The 26,064-nt window shown below is 32.1% G+C and overlaps 2 protein-coding genes across 6 annotated transcripts in view; one reads left to right on the top strand and one right to left on the bottom strand.

Moving 5' to 3' along the window:
- Nucleotides 1-765: 765 nt before the first annotated feature.
- On the top strand, nucleotides 766-6,296 carry LOC148596728 (uncharacterized). 2 transcript variants are annotated; one of them, XM_088563189.1, is made up of 5 exons: nucleotides 766-867; nucleotides 1,401-1,533; nucleotides 3,037-3,170; nucleotides 5,044-5,194; nucleotides 5,695-6,296. In XM_088563189.1, exons 1-5 carry the CDS (start codon nucleotides 813-815, stop codon nucleotides 5,969-5,971), a joined length of 750 nt encoding a protein of 249 aa, XP_088419315.1. In that variant the 5' UTR covers nucleotides 766-812; the 3' UTR covers nucleotides 5,972-6,296. The 2 variants fall into 2 exon arrangements, with proteins under 2 accessions (XP_088419315.1, XP_088419314.1); XM_088563188.1 differs by having other exon boundaries at nucleotides 812-867; nucleotides 1,389-1,533.
- Nucleotides 6,297-6,448: 152 nt separating this feature from the next.
- LOC148596727 (CD109 antigen-like) overlaps nucleotides 6,449-26,064 on the bottom strand; it is a 57,634-nt gene continuing 38,018 nt past the window's right edge. For all 4 annotated transcript variants that reach the window (XM_088563182.1, XM_088563183.1, XM_088563184.1 and 1 more), the window contains 14 exons: nucleotides 25,534-25,672; nucleotides 25,071-25,247; nucleotides 24,243-24,324; nucleotides 23,342-23,498; nucleotides 18,914-18,988; nucleotides 16,661-16,841; nucleotides 15,201-15,409; nucleotides 14,528-14,677; nucleotides 13,613-13,678; nucleotides 12,549-12,658; nucleotides 11,579-11,726; nucleotides 10,270-10,372; nucleotides 9,446-9,533; nucleotides 6,449-6,534 (listed from right to left, as the gene is read on the bottom strand). In XM_088563182.1, the coding sequence (XP_088419308.1) occupies nucleotides 6,510-6,534; nucleotides 9,446-9,533; nucleotides 10,270-10,372; nucleotides 11,579-11,726; nucleotides 12,549-12,658; nucleotides 13,613-13,678; nucleotides 14,528-14,677; nucleotides 15,201-15,409; nucleotides 16,661-16,841; nucleotides 18,914-18,988; nucleotides 23,342-23,498; nucleotides 24,243-24,324; nucleotides 25,071-25,247; nucleotides 25,534-25,672 (1,710 nt within the window). In that variant the 3' untranslated portion in view covers nucleotides 6,449-6,509. The remainder of the gene's footprint in view (nucleotides 6,535-9,445; nucleotides 9,534-10,269; nucleotides 10,373-11,578; nucleotides 11,727-12,548; nucleotides 12,659-13,612; nucleotides 13,679-14,527; nucleotides 14,678-15,200; nucleotides 15,410-16,660; nucleotides 16,842-18,913; nucleotides 18,989-23,341; nucleotides 23,499-24,242; nucleotides 24,325-25,070; nucleotides 25,248-25,533; nucleotides 25,673-26,064) is intronic.

Genomic DNA, 26,064 nt, shown 5'->3' with positions numbered 1-26,064 from the left:
TACTTTTTTGTTAGCAATTTACTAGGAAACAAAGCAAATACATGTATTATTTTTATTGTATTATGATTTTTCTCGTTTTGCGGAATAGGTTTAGAAGACGACAAGGAGTACTGAAAAACAAAACAATGACCGGATGCTCAACCCAGATAACAGATTCGTGTTTAACAGCCAATGTGGCTTAACGGGAAAATCGTCGCTACGGTGATGTCAAGCTAGAATTGGAAAGCCTAATCGTACGGAGAGTGCCACGCTGCTTAAATTACTCTAAATACTCGGCCTTACTACTCCAGGAAGGGGCAGATCCTAGATATAGAAATTTGGTTTAGAAACTTCTATATCTTCAGGTGCCGGTTGCGTTTCCGGTTTCACCAGTCTCATATTAGCGGCTTCAGATGGCTTATGAATTCCCCTTTTTCCCCTCTTCTTCTCCTTTTTTCCTAATTTATTAAAATTTTTTGTCACTTCATTTTTCCTATTCCCACTTAGTTACTTTATGTTTTAAGTAAACCTTGTACTGCATTCAGATGTTGAACAAACAAAAATTAATCAGACAAAGAAGAATACAGGTAAAGCTCGTATTATACAAGAGTCCAGAAAACTCAGGTATCAAAACTGGAAGTTCCATTGTACGTGGTAAGTGTTATTAAGTTTAAAGCTTAAGAGATAGCAAAGTGTAAAAAGAGTAAGTGTGCAATGGAAATGTAAGTGTCGGGTTGGGAGTTTTGAATATCATCCCTGTCTACATTTACAGCCGATAAGTACGATCCAGTATTAGATGCAGAAATCCTATGTCACTTTTATGTTAATTGAGGATGCGTTTAGCAGTGGATGATATTCTTTTTGCTTTTCCTTTATTTAATCTGTATGGTAAGTACATGAAGTTATATCTATTCTACTACAGTAACCTTGCATTACATGTACAGGCGCGGATCCAAGGTCGGGCGTGCCGGACGTACGCTCCTCCTTTTTAAATGGAAAAAAAAACCTTTTTTTTTCACAAAATCTTGATTTTTCATAAATTTTACCTACAAAATATTTTTTTTTTAATTCTATTTACGCCCCCTCCCAACCTGAGATCATGTATCCGCCCCTGATGTATATAAAATTTTCTAGTATTTCAGACCGGAACATAGCCAGGGTAAGAAGGTCGCATGCTTCTTACAGTTTCCCATTTCAAGGCAAAAATATCTGAAGTAAGCTGGACTTTCTATTCAATCCATTTGTATTTTGTAAATGCTAGGTCATAAATGTAAAATGTTTCCGTTCAATTCCAGCAAATTGCAGTAGATAATCGAGGGTGGGTGCCAGGATAGGGTCCTTCCCTTCTTGAAAAATTCTGTATCCGCCTGTAAATATTAACGCAAAAAATATATATTGATGCTTTCCAGCCATTTGTTTAGGACAGTATAACCCTTTGTGTAATGATGAGGCTGTCAGCATTGGCGATTGTTACATTGAGGAAGGACTACCAAGGACAAATCCTCCTTCATACGCTATGTATGCCCTGTCGTTCCTCCCGGTCTGTGCATTGAGGTAATTTTATTCTGATGGTAGCTGTAGGAAAAAGTGAGGTTACTCGCAAGTTTATGTGCTAATGGTGTTATTTTAGGAACAACGAGTTTCTAACATTAAATGTTCTGAAATATGGTGATATTTTATGCTACAGTTTTAATATATGTGTCAAGGATGAAATATGAAGGAACGTTTTCACGAATTATTAAACGACTTTATAACCAAAAAGAAAAAAAATATTCCCCATTTTCAATATAAGTACACAATAATTAAATTTCAAAAAGAACACGCTTTCTGATTGTATAAAAAATTGTCTATCATTTCATAGACCAGATTTTGTAATATGAGTGACGTCATCAACGTTCTTTAATGATTTACTGCTTGAATTTTGATATTGAAATTAAATTATAATGGCCGTGATATATTTTTTCGGTCAATTTCAAATAGCATCAATGCTTGTGGTGCACACTTGAAAGAGTAATCAAGGGAACCAAGGTTATAGCAGTAATCAAAAGAATGTAATCCAAGAACAAAGACCAGACATGGAAAACAGACATACACAACAAAGAACATAAAGTAACTAAAGTCATACATACAAAGTAACAAAAGCAAATGACCAACTCGGACTCCACTAAAAACTGGAGGTAAAATAACCTACTACGCAGGTTATTTAGTGTGCACTACGTGTTTGGTATTATTTCTTCATTGACCGAAAAATATAATTGTCATTACTTAAATAATTTAACAATATTTCAATTATACAAGCTCTGAGGTGGATCAAGGGTCCAATTAACCTCCTCCCTCCTTTTCTGTAGGAACATTGTGTTGATTTTGTGAAATTCGAGTAGTAGATTTTTTTTTCCCGGGAAACACTCTCATTTTAAAGTTACTGGAATCTCCCCTCAGAAAATTAATTTACAGTTGGATTAATGAAATATTAACTGCGTATGCCAATTATTCTGCAGAGAAACCCGTATAAAACGAACCATGAAAAATCCGAAAACTCTCTAAAGTACCTTTACATCAATCAGATTGTATTCTAAAGCTCGATAAATCGAACACCTGTCTGAACCTAACACATTTAAAGTAGCAGTTTTTGTAAGAATCATGCAAATTCTGTAATATGTGACAGATCTTTTTTGTTTGTTATTAATATGCTTTATAGGTCTATATGATGAAATGTATAATTAATCATTCCAATCTCTCTGCTCTTATGAGATTATTCACATTGAAAATCCAATGGTTTTTATTGTATTTTAGTGTCATTTACAGAGTTTCCTAGCTCCCTTAATTTTGAATTCTACACTACATTCTATATAATTTATATCTCTTATGAACTCGGCTTCACATGTTATTCTCAGTTTACTCAAGCATCTTATCACAATATCAAAAATAAGAACATGTAGGCTTTCTAACAATTTATCACATTTTGCATGATTCTTAGCTGGAGTGCTACTTAAAGTCAAAATAAAGTTCGGTTTTGATAGGTCTCACAGTATAACATTTTATACTATAATTTTACAGCAACATGACTCGACTGATTAATTGTTACAACAAAGTATTAAATGCATGCCCTTACTACCGGGACAATGGACCTGCTATAATGGACAAGTCGACATTCCTGTCGTTCATCGTCGGTATATGTATCAACAAACCAGGTACGACGTTACAGAATTTTATAGTAAAACCATTCCAAATACTGTGTGCCCTACAGACATATGTTTTTATTTGTTATTTTTGTTTTGTGTTGTTTTCGTAAATCAGTGAATCTGTCGATAACAAATATTGTGTTCCTTATATAATCATTTAGCACGATGTCTACGAGTAAAGGTTCCTCAACAATGTTTTATATTCAAGTTGCCGATTAAAGTAACTACTGAGCTTCCCATACAAATTCGGTATTATCGTATCTTCTTCACTAAAAAGCGTTTATTATATGGTCTTCAATAATTAGTTTAATTCTACGACTTTTCCATTTCCAAAATACCATAAGAGTAGGTTTTTACGAAACACTGCATAAAACCGGTCTCAATAATTAGCAACAAGAAGAGTCAGGAAGTAACAAGAACTATCAAAATGTTTACGAAAAGCGACAAATTGGTGAAAAAAACGACAAGAGGATTTTTGAATATTCATTTTTATCTTTATATTCAACTTCGTCTTCTTACTAGTTACATATGCCTTTTATTACATAATAATGCAAGAAAAACCGTTTTAAAAATAGGCAAAATAAATACATGTACTATATAAACACAAAAGTACTTATTAAGCAGGTCAGCATACTAAGAATACGCCCCCACCCCCCCCCACGTTTGACCCTGTTTGCAACCCTTTAAGCCTGCCTGAGATCAATATTGATATTGATTACATGAATTCTGTCATGCTTTAGACTGATGTGTGAATGGTATTTGATCATTTTCACACAATTTTACACTTGTTACAGTATCGGGCATGCAAATGAAAAATTGATTTAATGTATAGATATTTATTTTAATGTACTGAGAATACAGCAGAGATTTTTCTATGATATATGATAGGATATGTCTCACAACGAATGAGACTCGCTTTTTGCAGTCAATTTCACTGCCATAAAATCAAAAGTGCTGTTTATTATGAAACAGATTTATATTTTTTTTTTTTTTTTGCAGACGACGCAACTTTCAAAGTTAAGCTTTGCAATATAATGGAAGATTCTGTATCTGTAAATCGTAATTATGTATATATATATATATATAAATATGCGTGTATGTCCTTAACAAAATGCTTGACAGCAAATACTCAGTATGGAGAGTAGCATTAAACCATTTATTACAAGAATTTAGGACTTTAGACAGTAAGATAGTTCCTGACTTGGCATAAGTCATTCTGAGGAATAAATACTATCTTTATTATCATTTAACTTTTTTACTGGAATACTTGTACGACGTAAAAATTAACAACTGTCGGTAGTAAAAATAAGATTTACGATACAGCTCTATGGTGACAGTCAGTTTTATGCCTTTTGACATTAAACTTGCACTTGATCGGTTTCGGTGGTAATCTTAACACGATCCCTACTCTGTTTCGAAATCAAAGGTCAAACATTTGTATCTATGAAAACGTGGAGAAGGCTCTTAGTTCAGTCTTTTTAAAAATAACTCTGTAAAACTTTTGTTGTTTCTATTATTGCAGTTTAAATGCATTAATCTAATCTTGAGGTAGGACTACATGTTTCACTAACCGTAACAGAAAATTGTGTATGGTACATATAATATCTACTATTTTAGTCCTAGATAAAGATGTGGCTTGATTGGTAGGCGGGACTACAAAATGATTTGTTAGATTGTTCAAATGATTATATTATTATAGTTCTATGAGAGGGCGGGGCTTGTATTGGTAGGCAGTACTCAAATGAAATGGTTTGATTTTAGATATAATTTTATGATTGTAGTCCAGGATGTAGACATGGATTGTATTTGTAGGCGGGACAACATGAATCTCACAAATCGCAACTGAAAGTTTTTAAGTACAGGTTTTGTCTTAAAATTATAGTTATAGATGAAGGCGTGGCTTGTGTTGGTAGGCGGGACTATCTTATCCACCAATATAACAACAAGTTATGTTTAACCGGTGAATTGGCTTACGGCGATCTGTGGGATGCATATATCATGATGGGAGACTGGACCTGGGAGAAATACTGCAGGTACCATTAATGATCAAAGTGTCATACTTGACGTCTTTCACATTTTATTTTTATGAGATAAAAAATTTAAAGGATAACACAAGGTCAATGAAAACTCTAAACAGAGAAAGTACCGTAATTATGTAAATCAATATGAAAAAAGCCTGATTTTTTATTGAGTGTAACTAAGTTTTAATTGTGGGTCAGTAAACATTGTTAACTTATGCATTTCGTTTCGTAAGAAAAAAAAAACACTTTTCTTGCACAGGCGCAGAAGTCAAATTGCGTTTACATATGCATAATACAAGGAACTACTTAGAGCACAAACTATTACAGTATTAGGCGCGTTCTACATATATCAATCATTAACAAATTTGTTTTATCAAAAACAAGAAAAATGTAAGTAACCATCTTGAAACAAGTGTTAAAAATAACGTCGAAATCTGTAAATTCTTTAGTTGTGGCAACGTATCAACATTTGATAACTGATTTATAATTGTTTACTTTTGTATTTTATTTAGATTGATGGTCGAAGGAATCGAGTGTTCCGTGAAGAACGCCAGACAGTTTGGCTGTACTAATGAATTCTGGGAAGTCCTTCGTTTGTCCTCTTACCTACGTTTACCAATCGAGTGTCATAAACCAAACACAACAGAATATAATTGGTTAAACATCTATACAGAGATACCTGATGTACTGGAATTTACTGAAAAACAAGTTATTCTTAACAGGTCACCAGTTTTACTTCCGTTGTACTACTTCGTCTTGCCCATTATACTTATTTCACATTTTTTGTGAAACGAAACAATGGTAATGTTGCGTCGGCAAATGCTGCCTTGACTTTATCAATACGTAAACTTATTTTAAAGAACTTAAATACTTAAATTTAAGATTTTTATCAATAAACATTTAATATTGATTCTGATTTTTAGGCGTACTTATATGTTCTATTCAAAGAAATATTCAAATCTCATCTATTTCTCTATAACAAATATTTAGAAGACAATAATATGTTTTGATAGAAGCTGTTATATAAGCCACCCATACAAGTTAATTTACATTATATAGGCGACTACAAAAGGTGTAACTATCTACTAAGTCTAATGATCAATTGAAATGTTGTGTATTCCTCTAGACAATGTAAATACAACCGCTACCCAGAGCTCGCATAGATTTCTTTATTCAATGAAGGTATTTAATTGATTTGAATCCATCGTCCTTATAATAAAATGTTGTTTTTACCTATTTGTATTCAATAAATATTCAAAGCTGATGTATGATTGATAATGTATTTATTCATTTTTCATATCCTTGATTCCTGTTGTCTTCTTCCATACTACTTCCATAACCACCAGGTGTATCTAAAATGTAAATAGTACAATGTACAGTTCTTAATTGTACAAAATCAATAACATTAGATTCTTCTGAGGTGTGTCAGAATACAACTGATGATCTCAAATTTTTCAATGAATTACACAATTTAAAATAGGGTGATTCCAGTTTGTATACAAATCTGGCTACTTTCCTGAATGATTTAAACAGCTCTCAGAGTAGAAATCTGCCAAACATTGTATCTATGTGTATTATTTAATCATCACAGAACACCCGTGGGATCTTTTGAACATTGCATGTCTTTCAAATTTGAATTGCTGTGAGAGTAATCAAGGGAACCAAGGTTAAAGCGGTAATCAAAAGAATGTAATCCAGGGACAAAGACCAGACATGGAAAACCGACAAACACAACAAAGAACATAAAGTAACTAAAATCATACATACAAAGTAACAAAATGGGAGCATGGACCAGGTGCACCGGTAGGGTAAGCCTCCTCAGCTTTTCTAGAAACATCCCCCGAGTTGCTCATAAAAAGTCCAGTCCGGGGTAAACGAAAGAAAAAAGGAAAGCTATGACGCATTGAACAAATCAGTTTTCATGGTGCAGATGGATACACCGTAAAATATAGTTTGGATAGTATTGTCATAACTGACTTAGTATCTGAGAGGTAATTGAAAGACAAAAATGACATTCTGAGTTAGTTAAGTAGGACACAAATAGGACAACATTATACATAGATAATCACTTAGGAACCTAGCGAGATTCGTATGGAAATCAATATCACATTATTTCAAGTTGCTTTTATAAGGGGCAGCAGCTATGGAAAGTTTCAGACATATCTAATCAGAATTTAGTTCATGAGCTTCATTCATTACAGATTCATTCCTTTTTCGACAAAACTGGAAAGTCATCAAACAATTCCTAAATGATCAAAACCTTAACATTGCATATAATTCAAATTAAAAACATTCTGAGTCCGTTATCGAAATTCGTTGAAAACTACTATCAAAAACCTTTGAGCAATGCTCACTAAATTGATCCCCACTGCCCCATTTATTGTTATTGATCTCCAAATTTATTAATCACAATCTAAAGGATGCACAGTCAAAATATAAAATAAAAATCCTGTGAACGTTTCATTGAATTACATTTATTTGTATAGAGTCAGCCAAAGATGAGAGATTCCCTATCCAGGGAATGACAATTTTCATGTTTGTTTACGTGAGACCTAAATAAACTCTCAAAATCAAAATTTCAAATAGTTCTTAATACTTAATGAATATTATGTGAAAGTTTCGTTAAATTCTATTATGTGGTATAGGACGTAACGGATAAAAGATGGGTACACCAGTTCCCCATACTTACAAAATACAAAGTCAATATTTTACTATGTAAAACCCAAAAAATTGATATGGATCAAAATCTACAATAGGAGGTGCACAATGTAAGAATAATCAAGGGAACCAACGTTACAGCGTTAATCAAAATAATGTAATCCATGGAAAACAGATATTCACAACAAAGAACATTAAAAAAAAAATTTAATAATACATACCAAGTAACAAAAGTAAATGAGCAACTCGGACTCCACTAAAAACTGGGATCATGGACCATGTGCACCGGTAGGGTAAGCGTCTTTTGCTCTTCTAGAAACATTCGCAGAGTTGATCATAAAAAAGTCAAGTCCGGGGTAGACAAGCGATGAAAGGAAAACTATGCCCCGTTGAATAAATCAGTTTTCATACTACACCTTCTGGGCAAGTTGTAGAGGAGTAATTGACATGATACGGGTACCCTTATGTCTTAAAAAGCTCATGTTAAAAACGTGAAAATCTCAAATTATAGGAGTATAATGGGAATATAGAACATTGAATATAAATGTTTCATCAAATTCCATTCAGTGGTGTTGAAGGAGTAACGGATAACAGATAGGCTTCCTCTGCGTTACGTTAGGAAGTGGGAGGACGTTCTCCCCTATTACTTTATATTCCAACTTGTGGAATAAAAATAAAACATATCTTTTGTAGTGTTTGTTTGTTTGTTGGGGTTTAACGTCCGAGCAGCAATATTTCAGCTATATTCAGACGATGAAAATGAAATTGATGATAAAATGAACATGAAATGATGATGAAATGAAAAAGAGAAGAGACAAAAGTACAATGGGGTCAACAAATTTAGATTGCCACTGGAAATAGGGAGAGGTGGGTTCGGTCGGACAATTTAGCCTCCTGTGGCGGAGCCCTATGGTTCCTAATCCGGGAGAATACCACAGTAGGGTTCTTTAACGTGCGAGGAACGTGGCATCTTTCCCAACACGGTGCACCACTATGGTTTGCGGTCAGGTTTTCCGTATTATAGCCTGACAACCCCAGCATGTAACACACCAGGGGTACCCCATTCCACCACCTGGGGCACACATCCCAGTTGCTCTGTGGGCAGAGCGCCCTAGCCCCCGGCTAAGGTTCTGAGCACTATTTAGTCGCCTTTTACAAGCTTAGCGCTGCGACAGGCTTATTCTTTTAACACCCGGACCTGCACGGGACTCTTTTGTAGTGAATGAGATATATATTCACTCTTGTCATAAGCATGTGCTACTTCACTTATTACAGAGAAACAATAGACAGGTTATTAAAGGTAAAACATTGTGGTCAAATAAATGTTTTGAATAGCACTATGACAGAAATTTTACAATGACTATTTAAATCAGTGATGTGTTTGTATCATATCCAATTTCACTAAAGCCTTTTCACTAAAACAGAATAAAATCAGTCCAAGACTGATTGACGCTTACATAAGATAAAATGCTGGATACAAACGTTCCAATAATTTGAAAGAGTGGTGTCCCTTACCCTTACCTTACTCCCTCCTTAATGTAAAAAATGTCTTACTCGACTTTGATTATTTCATCTATCAAAAACAAAAGAAAGCCAGTAACTTACTTTCTGCATACACGACAGAATTTGCACACGTCACAAACAGAAGAGTTCTTCAGAACAGACGAAGCATAGAATGTTGTCCCCTGTTTTTCTGCAATGAAAAAACATTTATAAATTTCTGCAGTTTTCTATCGTTTCCTTGTGATAAATAATATATTTGTTTAGATTGAAGGGCAAAAGGCACTAATTTTTAACCTTAACCTGTTTCTCTTTTCATTTTAAGCAGATTTTGTTCAAATTTCATTGAACAAGCTCATGTTTGCACAACCTGTTTTAAATTCCGTTTCCTTCTATCTATCCATAACATTTGTAATACGATTGTAATCACGCAATTTGCAAAAAGAGAAATATTTTCAGTTAACTTCATAGCAAAAAACTTTGCGTTTTTCACTGTGATCTTGCTGCTCGTTTCCTTTGTACTTTTTAGTTCTTTCTGTTGTATGTCTTGTTCTTAGTCTGTTGTTCATTGTAAAGGTCCACTGGTGTCTTGAGCGCACATATCATTTTGTTCGCTATGTCTACATTTTTAATCTAATGTTGTTTTATAGTAGTTTGTAATTTACTTGATCTTATTTCTTTTTTGAGTTTTTAAAATAGAAGAAAGTAGTGTTGGACTTAATAAAGCCAGTACGAGTCATATCCATTTGTACTCAGAGTTTTGTATTGATTATTATTTGAACTATTTGAATATCAAAACAGTTGCCTCCATTCTAATGTAATTGTCAAATGTATTCGTTAAATCTCAAATTAATCGTGGTATGAATCAAGATGATTTAAGATAATATGCACTTAATAACGAATCAAATTTTCCTTAGAATTAAACCAACCTGGATCATAGTAGTCGTACACCCGGACAGAGGAAGGTTTAATTTTCGATACCAACGCAGTTCTTATTGCCTTTAAGTTGATGCAGGTTGGATGGTTACTTATCTGAAAATAAGAAGTACTTCAGATTGAACCAATCTGTATTTTAATCCGAAGTTGTTGTTTTTTTTTCATGCAACATACATTTGAGCTAGTGCGGTATTTAATCAATCGGAAATACTCGGCCGTTTTCGCTACACTTACAATAGCTTCAGTTGCAGAAAACAGAATTGATTTTTTTTGCAAGAATTGTAGTTGTACGCGAATCAAAATAGTTTAATCCCACTAAAATAGATAGATATCACAAGAAATAAAGAACAGTAATCCTTCTTAAAATTTTGGCACGAAGGGAGAGATTAAAACAGTGTTGTTAGAAAATTCAACCAGTCCGACTAAAATTTAAAGAATCTTCAATTATATAGGAAAAATTCTGTTGTAATGTCGATGGGATATTTGATATATGAATGACGAAACGTCGCCCTGATATTAAATCTGGTTTCACCGTGAACATATTGTAGCTTCGTGTTCAACTGTTTTGCTGTAATTGTTATTTTTGGATATTGGAGTAAAATTTCGAAAATATTTATGCCAATTGGTTTTAGTTCTTTACACGTAGTTTTCATATTTACAAATGTACCTTTATCAATACTTTTTTAATCATATGTACTTCATCAGCGTGCACAATGTATATTAAGTATTATATTTAATCTCTCTGGCTGAATCTTTCTTTTTATTATATACTATATATACTAATATTATATATTAATAAATCAGGACGACTTTCACGTTATTTTTGACTGTGGGAGTAAAAAGTCCAAAACATCTACGCCAATTCATTTTAGTTCTTTAAACGTTATTTTTTTTTTATTTATTTTTTTTTCTTCAAATTTCCAAGTTACCTACATACATGTACCTTTACGAGTACGGTTTTAATCACATGTATTTCCTCAGCGTGCACATCGTATAATATCCTATATTATATATATAGTAAATAAAGCGTGACAACACCATATATAGGGAATATTCAATCAGACGTATGAAATATAATATTTAATATACGTTGTGCACGCTGATGAACTACATGTGATTAAAACCGCTGATGAAGTAACGTTACTTTCATATATTGTATTTATTATTTTATATATTATATAAGGCAATAGCTATAGAAAATACAACTTTTATCCAATTACGAAAAAAAAAAACGATTATTTCTGTATTTTTTAATTCATTTAATAAGTTTTCATATAAGTAAATCGAAACGAAAAGATTTACCTCATTGAAATATAAAACTACTTTCTTATCCTGGTTTTCAATTTTTTTCAGATTTGCATTTCCTTTTATGTCTTCTTCATCAACTTCAAAACCGGTCGGTATTCCTACTTCTTGAATAGTCATGCCACTTTTACCACCTTTCAAAAACCTGATAAAAAGGATATGTTTTCCTTTTAAGTACAATTCCAATCTGTCTGCTCATTGGAGATATTAAAAATCCAAGAATTTCTTTTGTATTTTAGTGTAATTTACAGAGTTATCTCCCTTATTGTGCAAAGATATTTCCTTGTACGTCAAGTAAAACTAATGTATCATGTTTTGTTTTGTTTTTGTTTAATTTTGTAGTGTTGACAACAAGAAAAATTGCACTATATGTTTTCATATGGACATAACTCTTGAAATCGGTGATATGTTTGTATCATATACAATTTCACTAAAGCCTTTCAAGCTTTCATTTGAAACAGAATGAAATCAGTCCAAGTTACTTTGACGCTTACATTAGATTGATGTAAAATGTTGAATACAAACGTTCGAATGATTTGTAACAGTTGTGTACCTTACCCTATGTCTACCTCATTAAACATATGTTTTTAATATGTTTCTTTTGATGGCCCTGAACACATACAACACATGAAAACATGGTGCATTTTTTTCCCTGTGTACAATGGAACTACAGTGAAATAAATAATGGTAGCATTATACTGAATTAAGATACGGAAAACATTTGTTTTAAATAGTTACAACGATATTATCATTACCAGTACCATTATCACTACTATGATACATCAAAATATTTTCCTTCTTATTTCCAAGATGGTTAAACGTTTTTCAACGAAGGTGCTGTGTTTCATATCATCTAATAGTTGTTTCCACATAAACGGTTAATTTGCAATTTCATTTTAATTTTTATTAGGCTGAAATGTTTACAAATTAAATTAAACAGTAAATTGAAACATAAAAGCAACGACACCTTGTACAGGCTCGTAATCTAAGGAGGTCAATCGTCTCTTCAATAATCTTTACAGTTACATCAAACGAGTTTTTTTCATAATCTTTCTTCACATTGTAAAATATAGAAACCTAAAGGAAAGAATTCAAAACAAGAATAAAATATACAAGATGGGAATTGCACGAGTAAATATGACATTCGAATGTCCATTTGTTTTATCGTTTAAATAAACTGAATATTACAAGTCAATCTCACCTGTCGTATGAATTCGACACCCCTATATAGCATCAACGATCGTGGCCCGCAGTGTGATATAGGTCAAAAGTTTTCATGATATTTGATGCAGATTTTGGAAATGTTATGTTCATTATTTCATATTTGTTAACTGTACTTCAAGTGTATTCCGAGTAGAGGTGCGATACGGAAATCTTGATAAGGGTGTGATATAGGGCAAACGATATGTACCGAATAGCACATGTTAAAATCTGTATCACATACGGTATCAACCAGGATATCCTACATCATCCCAAAATCATTGGCGCATGGGTTGATACAGGTGGAGGATTGATACCACATGTGGTAAAAATGTCATGTTCATTATATTATATATTTTAGCTATACTTCCAGAATGGTGCATGAAAGTTTGTGATATAAGTCTAGAGGTGTGATATATGGGCTTATGATATAGGGTTTCAATAAAATGTATAATGCATAATCTAAATATATGATAATGCATTTTAACCATCATCTTCAGTGCACATGCAAGAAACATAGATGTGATATAAATGATCTCTGAACTAATTCATTTTATCATTTATGAATTGTATAAAGAAACCTACACGATGGTTTTTAGTTTTAAATGAAATCATGTTTCTCTACTTCAATTGCAATTTTTACCAGATTGACAAAAATATTATAATATTATTTCTTGCGTATGTAGAAACCACGATAATTAAAAATGAAAATATACAATTGTCATAAAATTGCTATATAAATGCTATGTTTAGGAAAGGAATATATACTGGTGCAGATAACAATCAAAACATGGTTATTTTTTTTCTTATAAATTAATATTCTTCTCTTACATCAGCAATAGCCATTCCGTGTCCATTTGCCTCAATGTGTACCGTTCTCGGTAATGGCTTCGGTAACTGTAAGAAAAATATAAACTAAAGATAGCTTCGGTAACTGTAAGGAAAATATAAACTAAAAATAGCTTCGGTAACTGTAAGGAATATATAAACTAAAGACACGTTATGCCATCTAAGGAGTTATCTGTGCAAGAACCATACAAATTCTGTAATATGTAATATGTCACCATAAAAAAGGCTATACATTTTTTTTATTTTTGATATTAAGTTGCTTTGTAGGTCTGTGTGATAAAATATATAATTATTCATTTCATTCCAATCTGCCTGCTCTTTGGAGATATTGAAAATCGAACAATTTCTTTTGTATTTTAGTGTAATTTACAGAGTTATCTCCCTTTATTTTGAATTCTACTGTACCTTCTTTATAATTTTATCTTGTAAAAACAAGGGTTATATAAAAAAAACCAAGTATTAATTTCTGTTTACTAAATCATTTTAAACAAAATATCAAATATAAAAATATATAGGTTTTTCAACAATGTATCACATTTTGCATGATTCTTATCTGGAGCGCTACTTAAGTACATGTATATATAATTATTCTGACAAATATCATAATTTAAAATGTTTGTATTGAAAATTATTCTTATATGGAAAATTGAACACAGAATGCAGATATGATGTTGTGTCTGCCAATGTTATATATGCTTTTAATAGTGAAGCAAAATTTTAACTACTAGTATATAGTGTGATATTTGTCTATCCATCAACATCCCTAGATTTTACAATAAAAAAATCATTAAATGTTCATTTACATTTTAAATTAATGTGTTTTAAGTCTTCTAAAGGTGACAAATATTTAATTTACAAATGCATTTATAAAGATGAGATTATTTAATCATATTTTACCTCAGTCGACTGAAGAACTAGAGAGTTAGCAGGTTTTATGTGAAAAGACTCTTTGAATTGATCCGCTCTAACAATAACATTCATGTCTGGTTTATGTGTTTTTGTAGAGGCAGCAAACACGGCAAATGATTCCAAAGCTACAACCGTGTCCTGAAATAATTACAAATCAGAAAATATTAGTAACATATACCGGAAGGAACTTCATATCTACATTTATTAACCTATACCAATGCAAAAGTAACCTAAAAAGATGTTTTGATTTTTTCATGTATTTCAACGAAGGAGAAAATACAATATAATGTAAAGAATCATTACATGCCATTATTATTTGTAGAATTAATAAGGATGAATAGATAGTGAAAAACTCCTTTGCACATCGTAAATCCTCACGAATTTATATAAGCGCTGAGTATTATTCTTTATAACAAGAATATGTGATTACTAATGAAGTCCCATTTTTGACAACTAAATACAGAGATGATATGAATGGTAACTTTTCTGAATATTTGCGCCTGGGTAAGGCCTATTGTACTTTATTCAATGATTGTACAAATACAAACTAGCCGTTGTCTGTTCAATTGACAGGAATAATACTTCTAGTTTATGGTTATTGTTATCGACTGAATGAATATATTTATAGTCAGGTGATGTGAAGGTTTTTAGATAGCATTACCTGAGTAGACGAAAATCCTCCATTAGAATTCCTCTGCGTTGTAAGCCACTTGAGAATTCTTAGTCCATCTCCTAAAAGTTTATACTTTGCGTGAAGTATCAGACCATAAGCTGTCGATTCTATGTCAATTGGTGTAGCCTGTCTGTAAAGTGGTTTCCATGTTCCCCCTAACGTTTGAACGCTCTTTTGGTGCCAATACTTATAGTCACCTTGAAAACAAAAAATTGACGTAAAATAGTGGTGTTTATAAAGGTATCATTTAAGGAGGTAGACCTAGGGTAAGGGACATAACTCTTGGAATCAGTGATATGTTTGTATCATATTCAATTTCACCTAGACTATCAGCTTTCATATGAAACAGAATGAAATCGGTCCAAGTTACTTCGATGCTTACATGAGGTTGACGTAAAATGCTGAAAACAAACGTTCCAATGACGTGTAAGAGTTGTGTCTCTCATCCTAGGTCTACTTCCTTAAGTAGCAGACTTTATTTTATAAGAGAAATGGTGTTTCATGCATGTCAAAACCCACACAATTAACTTTATTTCTAATTCAGAAACGGTTACGGACCATATAATTAATCAAGGTTTGTCATTCGGTTGAGCACTTTTAAGATTTAAGTCATAAAGATTGTGCAATGCACAAAATGTAGTCCTGGAACAAAGACCAGACATGGAAAACAAACATACGCAACAAAGAACATAAAGTAACTTAAATCATACATACAAAGTATCAAAAGCAAACGAGCAACTTGGACTCCACTAAAAACTGGGAGCATGGACCAGTATAACCGGTAGGGCAAGCGTCCTCTGCTTTTCTAGAAACACCCGCCGAGATGCCCATAAAAAGTCAAGTCCGGGGTAATCAAGAAATTTGCACTGAGTAATCGTTCTAGATTTTTTTTGACTTGGTTGATTTCATTGGGGGATGAATGTATGGATTTCTAAAAAATGCAGATCTTAATTCAGAATGAACTATCGTCACGTTTAAATACAGCAGACCTAGACCAAAAAAGCTTAGTTTGTTTTGTTGGCTTTTCGTCACCACGATTCACCTCTACTATAGGCTGTGTATGAACTTTATATGTTTTGCGACATTTGGAAATATTCAGAAGAATATAAATCGTTACGTTTTATTTTACGTCATTTTTTTATTTTTGATCAGTCAAGTAGTACTAATATATGATGAATATGTCAAAGAGAAAACAACCCCACCGACAAGAAAATATCAGCTCAAGACCAGTCTTCTTCCTAACAAGAAATAGCTTCATAATTATACTATGAAATGCTTATTACATGTAACTGTCAACGACTTGGTAATAACATGCCATAAATAAATATGTAAGCCTTTTTATATTGACAATGCGCATACACGTTACAAAATCACAATATTGTGAATTTCAAGTAAATATGTTTTTCACTCAATATTGGAAGTTCTCTACAGAAACGTTCTGAAAATACCTTTGTTAATTGCACGCCTGTTTAGCGCCCTGAATATTGAAGGAGCACTCCTGCTGCTTGAAACATAGAGTGCATAAGTAACTATGGCAATGCCATGATTGTCGTGAAGAGAGTAGACCTTCCTATCCAAATATCTCCGTGCTTTATATATAGCATTTATTACTGGAAGTGCCGTATGCTTCTAGAAAAAAAAAATAAAAATTATGTAAGTTTCAGTATTTTTATTAAATACTTGATCTGTTTTATACAAATATTTTTCAAACTGTCTTTCCAATTGAATGAGAACAACTTTATTTTAAATATTTGGCATTTCTCACACTTTAATACAATATTGCAATTATTGTATAAATTGGCCAAAATCGATCTATTTGGGTTCTTTTTTAAACTTTGTGATTTACCGCGCACGAAAATCACATTGTCAAAATGGGCATGATTTTGTTATCAAGACGACTTTCGATTGTTGGTAATTTTACCAAAACAATGTTTTCCTGCCTAATTTCATCTCAAAATTTCTTTTGAATATTGTCGTTCCTACAAAACAATTGTTTATTTTCCGATGCGAGAGATAATACATTTTTATCTACACATATATTGAAAAATAGAGTGTTTTGTCAACAGTCGAAACTTAACGGCAATTATGGCGGAATTACTATGAAATTAGATTGGGCATATCAAATGCAAGTGTTGTTTTTGTTTGTTTTTATAACCCAAGGAACACATAGCAAAAAAGAAAGACAACTCTGCCTCGATAATAGAATGACGGCTGAAGAAAATTTTCATAAGTAAAAAAGTGTTGAAATAACGTAGTGTTTAGTCATTTTGATTATGATTTTGTCAATTGGCAGCTAAAACTATGTCATTTTCTGTAAGAATCAGGGAGTGGGAGATACATTAAGGAGGTAGACCTAAGGTAAGGGACACAACTCTTAAAAATCATTGAAACGTTCGTATTCACCATTTTACAACAATATTATGTAAGCATCTAATCAACTTGGATTCATTTTATTCTGCTTCAAACGAAAGCTTGAGAGGCTTTGGTGATGAACATGATACAAACATATCACTGCTTTCATGAGTTATGTCCCTTACCCTAGGTCTACAACAATTAAGTGTTGTAAATACCTACTTGATAAAGTTAATTGGTTTTTACATAATGCGTGAGGAAGGGTTGTAAGAATCATGGCCCCTGAACCAGTACTCTCAATATAAATTAAGTATTGTTTGCATTCATTTTGAATATAAATATTAAATGACAGATTCGAACTCTCTTGATTAATCTGCAAAATCTTCTGCTGTTCTGTCTTTTTTAAAAGTACAAAATAATGATAAAATAAACGAAACCAAAATCATGACGAAGTTGCGCTTATGAGATCTTTACATGTAATACCCTTTGAATGATCTCCCTTCAAACCCACACGAACCCGAACATTAACGCTATTAACATCTATGCACGATATTCAACCTTCCTGTATTTTTGTCAAAAAATCCCTTCGACGATATATAAATAGTTACGTTCATTTTAGCGTTCGTGAATCGTTTATCGTGCGTTAACACATCGTTTTGCGTTCGTTTAAACGTACGATAAACTTACGCTTGGAGCATTCGTTTAAACGTACGATATGAGTATGAATCATCTTCATCTGAGGAAAAGTCATAAGAATTTACATTTGCTTAACTCCTCTATTTCAATACGTTCAAATATGTATAATAAATTTTTTTGTCAACTTCAAAATTTGCTTCTGCAGTATATGATTTTCCTTTCACTTGTAATTTTTTTTCTAAATACGTACAAATTACAAATCGTCCCACTTAGTCAATCGCCCAATAGAAGTAATTGATAATTATTAAGTGTCATTTTCTGTAAGAATTACGGAATGGATGATGTATGGTATGAAAAAAAAACACCATTTTGAAAGTTTAATTTCACTAATTACTCCATCCGAATAAAAAAGACCAGATTTTTCATATCATTTTGGTAAATTGTGTTATGATTTCATTGAAATGCACTGAAAATGAACATTCAATGGGCAGATAACTCTGTGAAAAATCTCACTTTTCTAATATTCTATCGAAAAATGAAAATATTTCTAATCCAGTGATGCAGGTATCAAATAATAGTATTTTCCTACAAAGAAAGTATCCTTGTGAGTGATATTTAACTATCAGATCGGTGGGGTTTTGGCATGAAAGTTTCAAATTTTTTTTCCATTTTGCCTGATTCTTACAAAAACTTGCATTTAAGGATATACTTACATTGTTCAAATTTATATTTTCGGCCAATGCTATTAATACAAATGCAGTAAGCTGTTGTCCTTTGGATGTACCACCCTTCGAATATCAAAAACAATTTAAACACCATTTTGATAAATGCGTCAAATAAATAACTACAGGCTCTTTAGAACCTAAATCGCTTTTCTGGAAAATTGAAATCATTGTCGAATTATTTGGAACCATTTTCTCAATTAAAGGGATCCATATACTTACTAGTTTACCATTTCTGCAAACAGTTGCCTTCTGGGCCACACAAAAAATAATCATTTTTCTTCAATACCCTGTATAGTTTCAGTATAAAGACTGGTAAACATTGATATTTCGTTCTGTTGAAATTTAAGTTATATATAAAAAAATAATGAAATAAAAGAAAGATCTTTGTCACCATGATATTATTCTAAAATTAGTGGGACTTAAACCTTACCTTTCATTAAGCAAACAATGATAAAAATCAAAAAGTCAATTGTACCGCTATGGCCTTGGTTCCCTTGATTACTCTTCCAGAACAATTGAAAAGTCTTTCCCACCAATTCCCTCCTGACAACAATCATGTTCATGAGAAATGACCTTTGCCTAACAGCTAATGGCTTATTGTGTTCTAGCCTGTAGAGATGGCTCGATCGACAGTATTTATTTCATGCATATATTTTAAAAGGCGAGGTTTTTGACAATTATTAAGTTTGCAAAATAGTTCTGAATTCTGTAGTACATGTGTTGCAATAAACTATTTTTTCCTGTCAATTTCATCAATACAATTAGTTAGGAAAAAAATGAACTTGTGATTTTCATGAAATAAATTCAAAGGGAGATAATTATAAAGTATCCCAAAGCAAAAGATCTCAATTGTCACTTCCAGGTCAAATGGTCACCCCGCCATGAAGTACTAAAAAAACGTAACCTAGAATTATGCATTGTAAAGGTATTATTTGAGTGTATATTGAACAAATGTGGTCAAAATAAAACTCTGAATGTAAACTCTGAATGTAAACTCTGAATTCGTACTTTTAAGTCTCTACAAAAGTATGAGTATTGTGCATAAGTGTGATTTCTTTTTCTGCTTGTCTATAAAGTCTATAATGTCTATAATGAATCCTTGTCTGTCAACATTTAATACTGCAATATTTGCCTCCTCTTGTGATATTTCTTCGAATTCCGCTTTTTGTAACAACCTGTCAATATCCCGTTCAGCCATTTCTTTAGGTACCAGTATCGTATTGCATATCCCTGAGCGGGTGTACGTCAAAACATGGATGCCATAAAAATATAGTGCATTTTCTTTTTGCCTCTCTACAAACTAATGTTTTGTCAAAAGACATAAACAATGACTTAAAAAATAGAGCAAACATCACACTGTAAGATGAAGAACTTTTTTTAAAAGAAAATCTAACATAATATCATAAAAATGTTCCACTGAAAAGGTTGGTTTGGTGAGTGCAAAACGAAAGTGAAAGTTGGGAAAATGGCTATTTATAGTTCAAGACTACTTTTCTGTCCAATCTTCGTGGACTCACCCTATTTTCTTTGCGGGAAATTATGTTTGCACATGTCCTTAGAAATGCTACATAAGTGAAAGTTTTATTGAATCAATTTACATATTTTTTTAAAAAATTCTAAAAATATGCACTTCACTATAGAAGTCTATGGGAAAATTAATACGATACTGAGACCTTTAAGCAGACGACATCAGTGCAATAAATTTAAAAACGTATTCGGAACGTCTCCGAATTTTTTCGGATACGAATGAAAGTTTGCGTGCAAATACCGGGATATATTACATGCTTTGTTTTCTATTCATTTGAATAGGAAAATATTTATTACTATTTAATAAGAAGATTTATCGTATCTCTGTTTAAGAGATTCAAGTCTTACTGCGGCTGCTTTATAATATTGCACAATGGTTCATCTTTACTCAAGTATGATACTTGATTTTGTTATTGTTTTTTTTTTATTTTTTAAAGGATAAGTGTGAGAATATTAGAAATGCTCAAAATTCATTATAATCTTTTGCAGAATTATTACTTCACTAATATTTCCAAAATAAAATATTTTAATTTGTTTTATTTATCGAAACGATACGCAAATGGTGAATACATATTACAACTTTTTGAACACATCGACAAAGGGGAGAGGTAACAAAAAGGTAATACTGAAGGTCGCAACAATAAAATTCAGCTCTAATTAAATTATCCTTGCCGTAGAAAACAATAGTCATCAGTTTGAAAAGTAAGAACATACAAGGAAATTTAAACTTCATTATTCTTTATTTCCGTGATTCATTTTTCCATTTAAAGTTTGGAGTTACGGCGCTTTGACCGCATATGTTATAATGATTACGTAAGCTGTTTCAAACAAAATAAATATTTGTTATGCAACTAAATATGCATTCATGGATTCATTTGAAGCTTTGAATAAAAGTAGTGAAGGTTTCTGATTAAAACCAGCAAAGACATTACCCTTGAGGACGAGGCAATCATACTCCATTATCCCATTTTCATTACATAAATCATGATTGTTGGATTGCTTTAAAAAAAATCTTTACCCATATTCTTTTGTTTAGATTAGTTTTATAAAACAAATGCACTAATTACGGTAAGAACTGTTGTTTTCAACGTGTGCACCAATTTTCAAAGAGAGAGAGGTGATATAAAATAACCAAAACGGACAAATACACCACTAAAGGAAGTAGTTATAACTCATATTTATTATAAAGACATAACGACATAAACAAAAATCTACAGCAAAAATGTGCCTAATAAAGATTCAGAAATGACCATACAAATGAGGTAAAATATCTTATCAAAGACAAAGAACCATGAATTGCACAACATACTGCAAATCATTTAAGATCAACAGTGAAGGTCCCATGTCTATACGACTAACGATTAAAATTTTAGTGACCAACCGAACAATTTCATTTTAGGTCGCGAAATCGCGTAACCAGGGAAACCTCAAATCTTTTCGAAACTTTGTCAAATAGTACTGTCCCCGGCTTCTGCAAAAATATGGAGCTTTCGGTTTGTGTGTATCTAAAACGGTTTAAGAAATTTTTACAAAATTATTTTTTCCGCTACGGGGCAGATAACGCTGGATCGGCAAATGATCACGTCTCACAGGGGGAATTCCAAAGTCTTCTGTCAGATTGCGAAAGATTGTCAAAATCTTGTCCTGATACGTTGAGCCATAACTTTGGCAAAATATCTGGCGGAAAAGAATAATAATAATAATAATAATAATAATGGTTATTCAAATGACAATATGGTATCCTGGAGTCAATACGACAAAAAAATACATTTTTTTCAGGGTAATTTTACCGATTTTGAAAATCGTCAAATTTGACCGGAAGTATGCATTGTGACATATCATTGGATGTGAAACTATGCTTCTAAATTTATTGGAAGTAGTTTGAGTTGTTTATCTGGAACCATATTGGCAAAAATGGCAAAAAAACGTTTTTGACCCAGTTTTTTACCATTAAAGCAAATGATCTTGACCTTTGACTTTGGTATTTTTAGGTGGCATTTATGCGCCTGTTCTATAATATATATAGTTTGTAGGTACTTTTATTTGAAATCAATTGAAAAAATTGACCGATCCTATCAAAGTAGCATTAAAAATCAGCTTCTGGGTCATAGCTCCTACAATTTTGAAAAATGTTGAATGGACACCTATACTTTTGTTATTTACAATAGACCTTTATCTGTAACGGTTTGTGACATACTGGCAAAAAAACTGCAAAAAAATCACCAAAAATACCTGTTTTTGGGCTATAACATTAAAACGCTATATCAAAACGCTTAGTTTTCTCATAACAAATGTAGATTTTATGTATCCATCATTTTCTTCTATCTGTAGAGGTTTCGGAGTCCTTTTCATAACAAGGCCAAGGTCAAATTTCAAAGTGACCTTTGACCTTGATATTTTTTAACACACAATATATCATCTAAGATCAACAGTGAAGGTCCCAAGTCTGTACAATTTACGGTTTTAAAGTTAGGAGACCAAACGAATTATAAGTCGCGAAATCGCGTAACCAGGGAAACATCAAATCTTAACGAAACATTGTCAAATAATATTCCCCTTGTTTCTGGAGCTTTCGGTTTGTGTGTATCTAAAACGGTTAAAGAAACTGTCCCAAAATTAGTTTTTTGCCATCCGGCAGATAATTGAGGAACGACAAATGATCACGTCTCTCAGGGTGCAAGAAAAAGAATAACGGAATTACAGTAATCAGAAGAAATACAACTATAACCAAAGCAACTTCTTGAGTATCATGAAATATAATATTTCAGTGTATATAAATTACGTATTCTATGTCAGAATCTGCTAGGTCATTGCAATAAAAAAAAAACATTTAGAACCTTTCATTTTTCCTACATATGTCTTCAAAAAGGGATGTGTAAATTTCATTACCTGCATTTCTCTGTGAATAACTCTTCCGGGTTCGGGAAAAGACCCGTCTGCAGCTTGCTTACTAATAATCCATCGAATAGCCTTGATAATGACATTAACGTCAACAAAAATATGACTTTTGGACTTATGAAACGTCTTAACAACAAAAGCTGTCAACCTGTGTATGAATTCAAACTTAAAAAATAAGTTTACAAAACTGAAATATTATACATATATAAAGTCAAATTGAAAAACAGCTTTGATATTAACTAAGCAAGGGAATCATGAACTAAGACGTACCATATTGTAAGTGAGGTGACACAGCTTTTGAAGTTGCAAAAGATAATTTTTTGATTCCGGAATGTTCCATATATTTACTTAGACAAATATGTTCATGATGTCTAACACTAGAAAGTTGCTTTAGTCGGTGACTAAAAACATTTTTCATAATCGATAGATGTTCCACACGTTAAATCTTGGTGTTCTACGGTACCCATGATCAATTTTGGTTATTCACTTTTTTCAATTGCTCATCATATTTAAAATTCCATAGTGTTTCAAATGTACACGTAAAAGTCAAATAGTACATTTCGATTTTTACTTTATATTTAAAATTGTATGAATTTAAAAGTCGCAAAACATTTGGTACAATACAATACAACTAATTTCCTGTCTTGTTCAAAGTTTAACCAAGCGCGTTTTAGATACATGAAGAGTTATTATGTGTAATCAATCTTACGTGTCTTGGTATTAGGACTTCCAGATTATTTTCCAAACCAAAATTGTTTTGTATATAAGTTACCTCATTACAACTTCATAACAATTTAAGAAAAACGCAAAGCCGAGAAAAGCTATACTGAATGCAAACACATATTTTAGACAATTCTGGTCCATTAAACTATACCAATTCGACCATGCTTACCACATGCTTCCAGATCTGTCAGAATTCCCAAAAGCACTAAATGAGCCGTCACGTCGCTGATACTTAAGTTCCCTTTGATATCCTTAAAAGCATGAGAAATGTAAAATATATTTCTGTTGATAGCTCAACTGGCATTTTTTTTTCAATTTTTCCGTTGAAATGAAATCCTTAAGTGAGTACTGATTTTAAAATTAACATACAACTTCCTCATACTCCAAACTACCCATAACATCATACCTCTGGTCTTGTTCAATGTTTAAGTACCACTGAAGCTAAGAATCATGCAAAATGTGAGCCCGTATATTTTTATTTTTGATACTTTGTGTAAAATACCATACTGAACATCAAATATCATGTGGACTGTCGTAACCCATTTTCTGAGGAGATAATAGGTACATAGAATGTACTGTATAATACAAATTAAGGGAAATAACTGTATATGGCACTAAAATACAATACTAACGATTGCATTTTTTATGGGAATTATCTCATAACAGTAGACAGATTGGAATGGATAATATTTCATCATATAGACCTACATATATCACATATCACGAAATGTGCTTGATTCTTACAAAGACTGATACTTAAATGAAATATTATATAGTGCAATATTCAACATACGATATAAAGAAGTTTTCAATAATTGAATAATTTTTCATCGATATAAGGTTCATACAAATGTTTATCAATAAAATGCAAAAGATTAATTATTTGTTCATCCCGTTCTACAAATAGCTGACAATTAATATCTATAAATGCCATTTGCATCGTCCCTGTTTCAAATTATTTAAAATTAACCATTTAAAATAAAACTGAACCACACACCCTTTTCAATGTAATTGTTTAACTTCACTCTTAGTGCAGCTGTAATCTGGTTTGTGTCCTTCAAGTAATTTGCAACAAAAACATTCGGTGCTAAGTTAAGCATTGTCTGTTCTCCACAGCCATATGGCATACGCAGAAGATTATCCAAGTTGTTAACTGTTGGTCCCATGAAGTCACCTAAAATACAAGTGTGTATTTATCATTTTACTTTACAAATATATTTTATTTACAACAAAACTTGATTGATATTGTTTGAATAATTTGTCACAATAATATGTCACAGTTTTATTGGAACATTGCCAGTTATTTTTCTTTTTTTTCTTTTGAAAATTCAAATTGGCATCAATTTAGACTATAACTTGGTTAAAGCATAGTAAATTTGGTTTCGTACTCCTGCGTTTTGTTTTGAGAAAGTCCATTCACTCGTGAAGTGTCCGGTATGTTAAAAATTGTCTATACATACCTATTACTGAAACCTTTACACGATCAGAACCAACCACAAGGGATGGTGGAAATCCAATTTTAACTTTTTTCCGTACTATTTTACCAAAGTTAACTCCAAGGAGTAATGGTTTATTGTACACTTTTGGAATTCCTTCAGGCTGGAAATATAATCTTAAATATATAAACTACTTCACTGATTTTTTTTTAAAATACAAACAATATTGACAATTACTCAAATGATTTATTATTTTAACCGAAATTGTTTACATCGTTTAATCTTAATACAATTTATATAGGTTTTTCCCATAGACTCACTTGTGACGTTACTACTGTCGATTGGTCGGCAGTCCGCAATGCCGCAATTTAAATAATTGTAAACAAAACAAGACTTTGATAAAGGGGGAAATCTTAATTAGGATATTAATAAATTAGAAATTAAATTCAAAGGATTGTTTGTCTTTTTTTTTTTTTTAATTTTGACCAAGTTACGCTTGCATAACAATTTTTGGATCGTTTACATCTGTTCATCAACTGCTTTGTAGTTCATGAA

This window comes from Perna viridis, chromosome 15 (assembly GCF_037379345.1).
Source record: "Perna viridis isolate PV_CMFRI_1.1 ecotype Kerala chromosome 15, ASM3737934v1, whole genome shotgun sequence".
In the NCBI taxonomy this organism is placed as follows: domain Eukaryota; kingdom Metazoa; phylum Mollusca; class Bivalvia; order Mytilida; family Mytilidae; genus Perna; species Perna viridis.
This window is presented reverse-complemented; position numbering and strand designations above follow the sequence as displayed.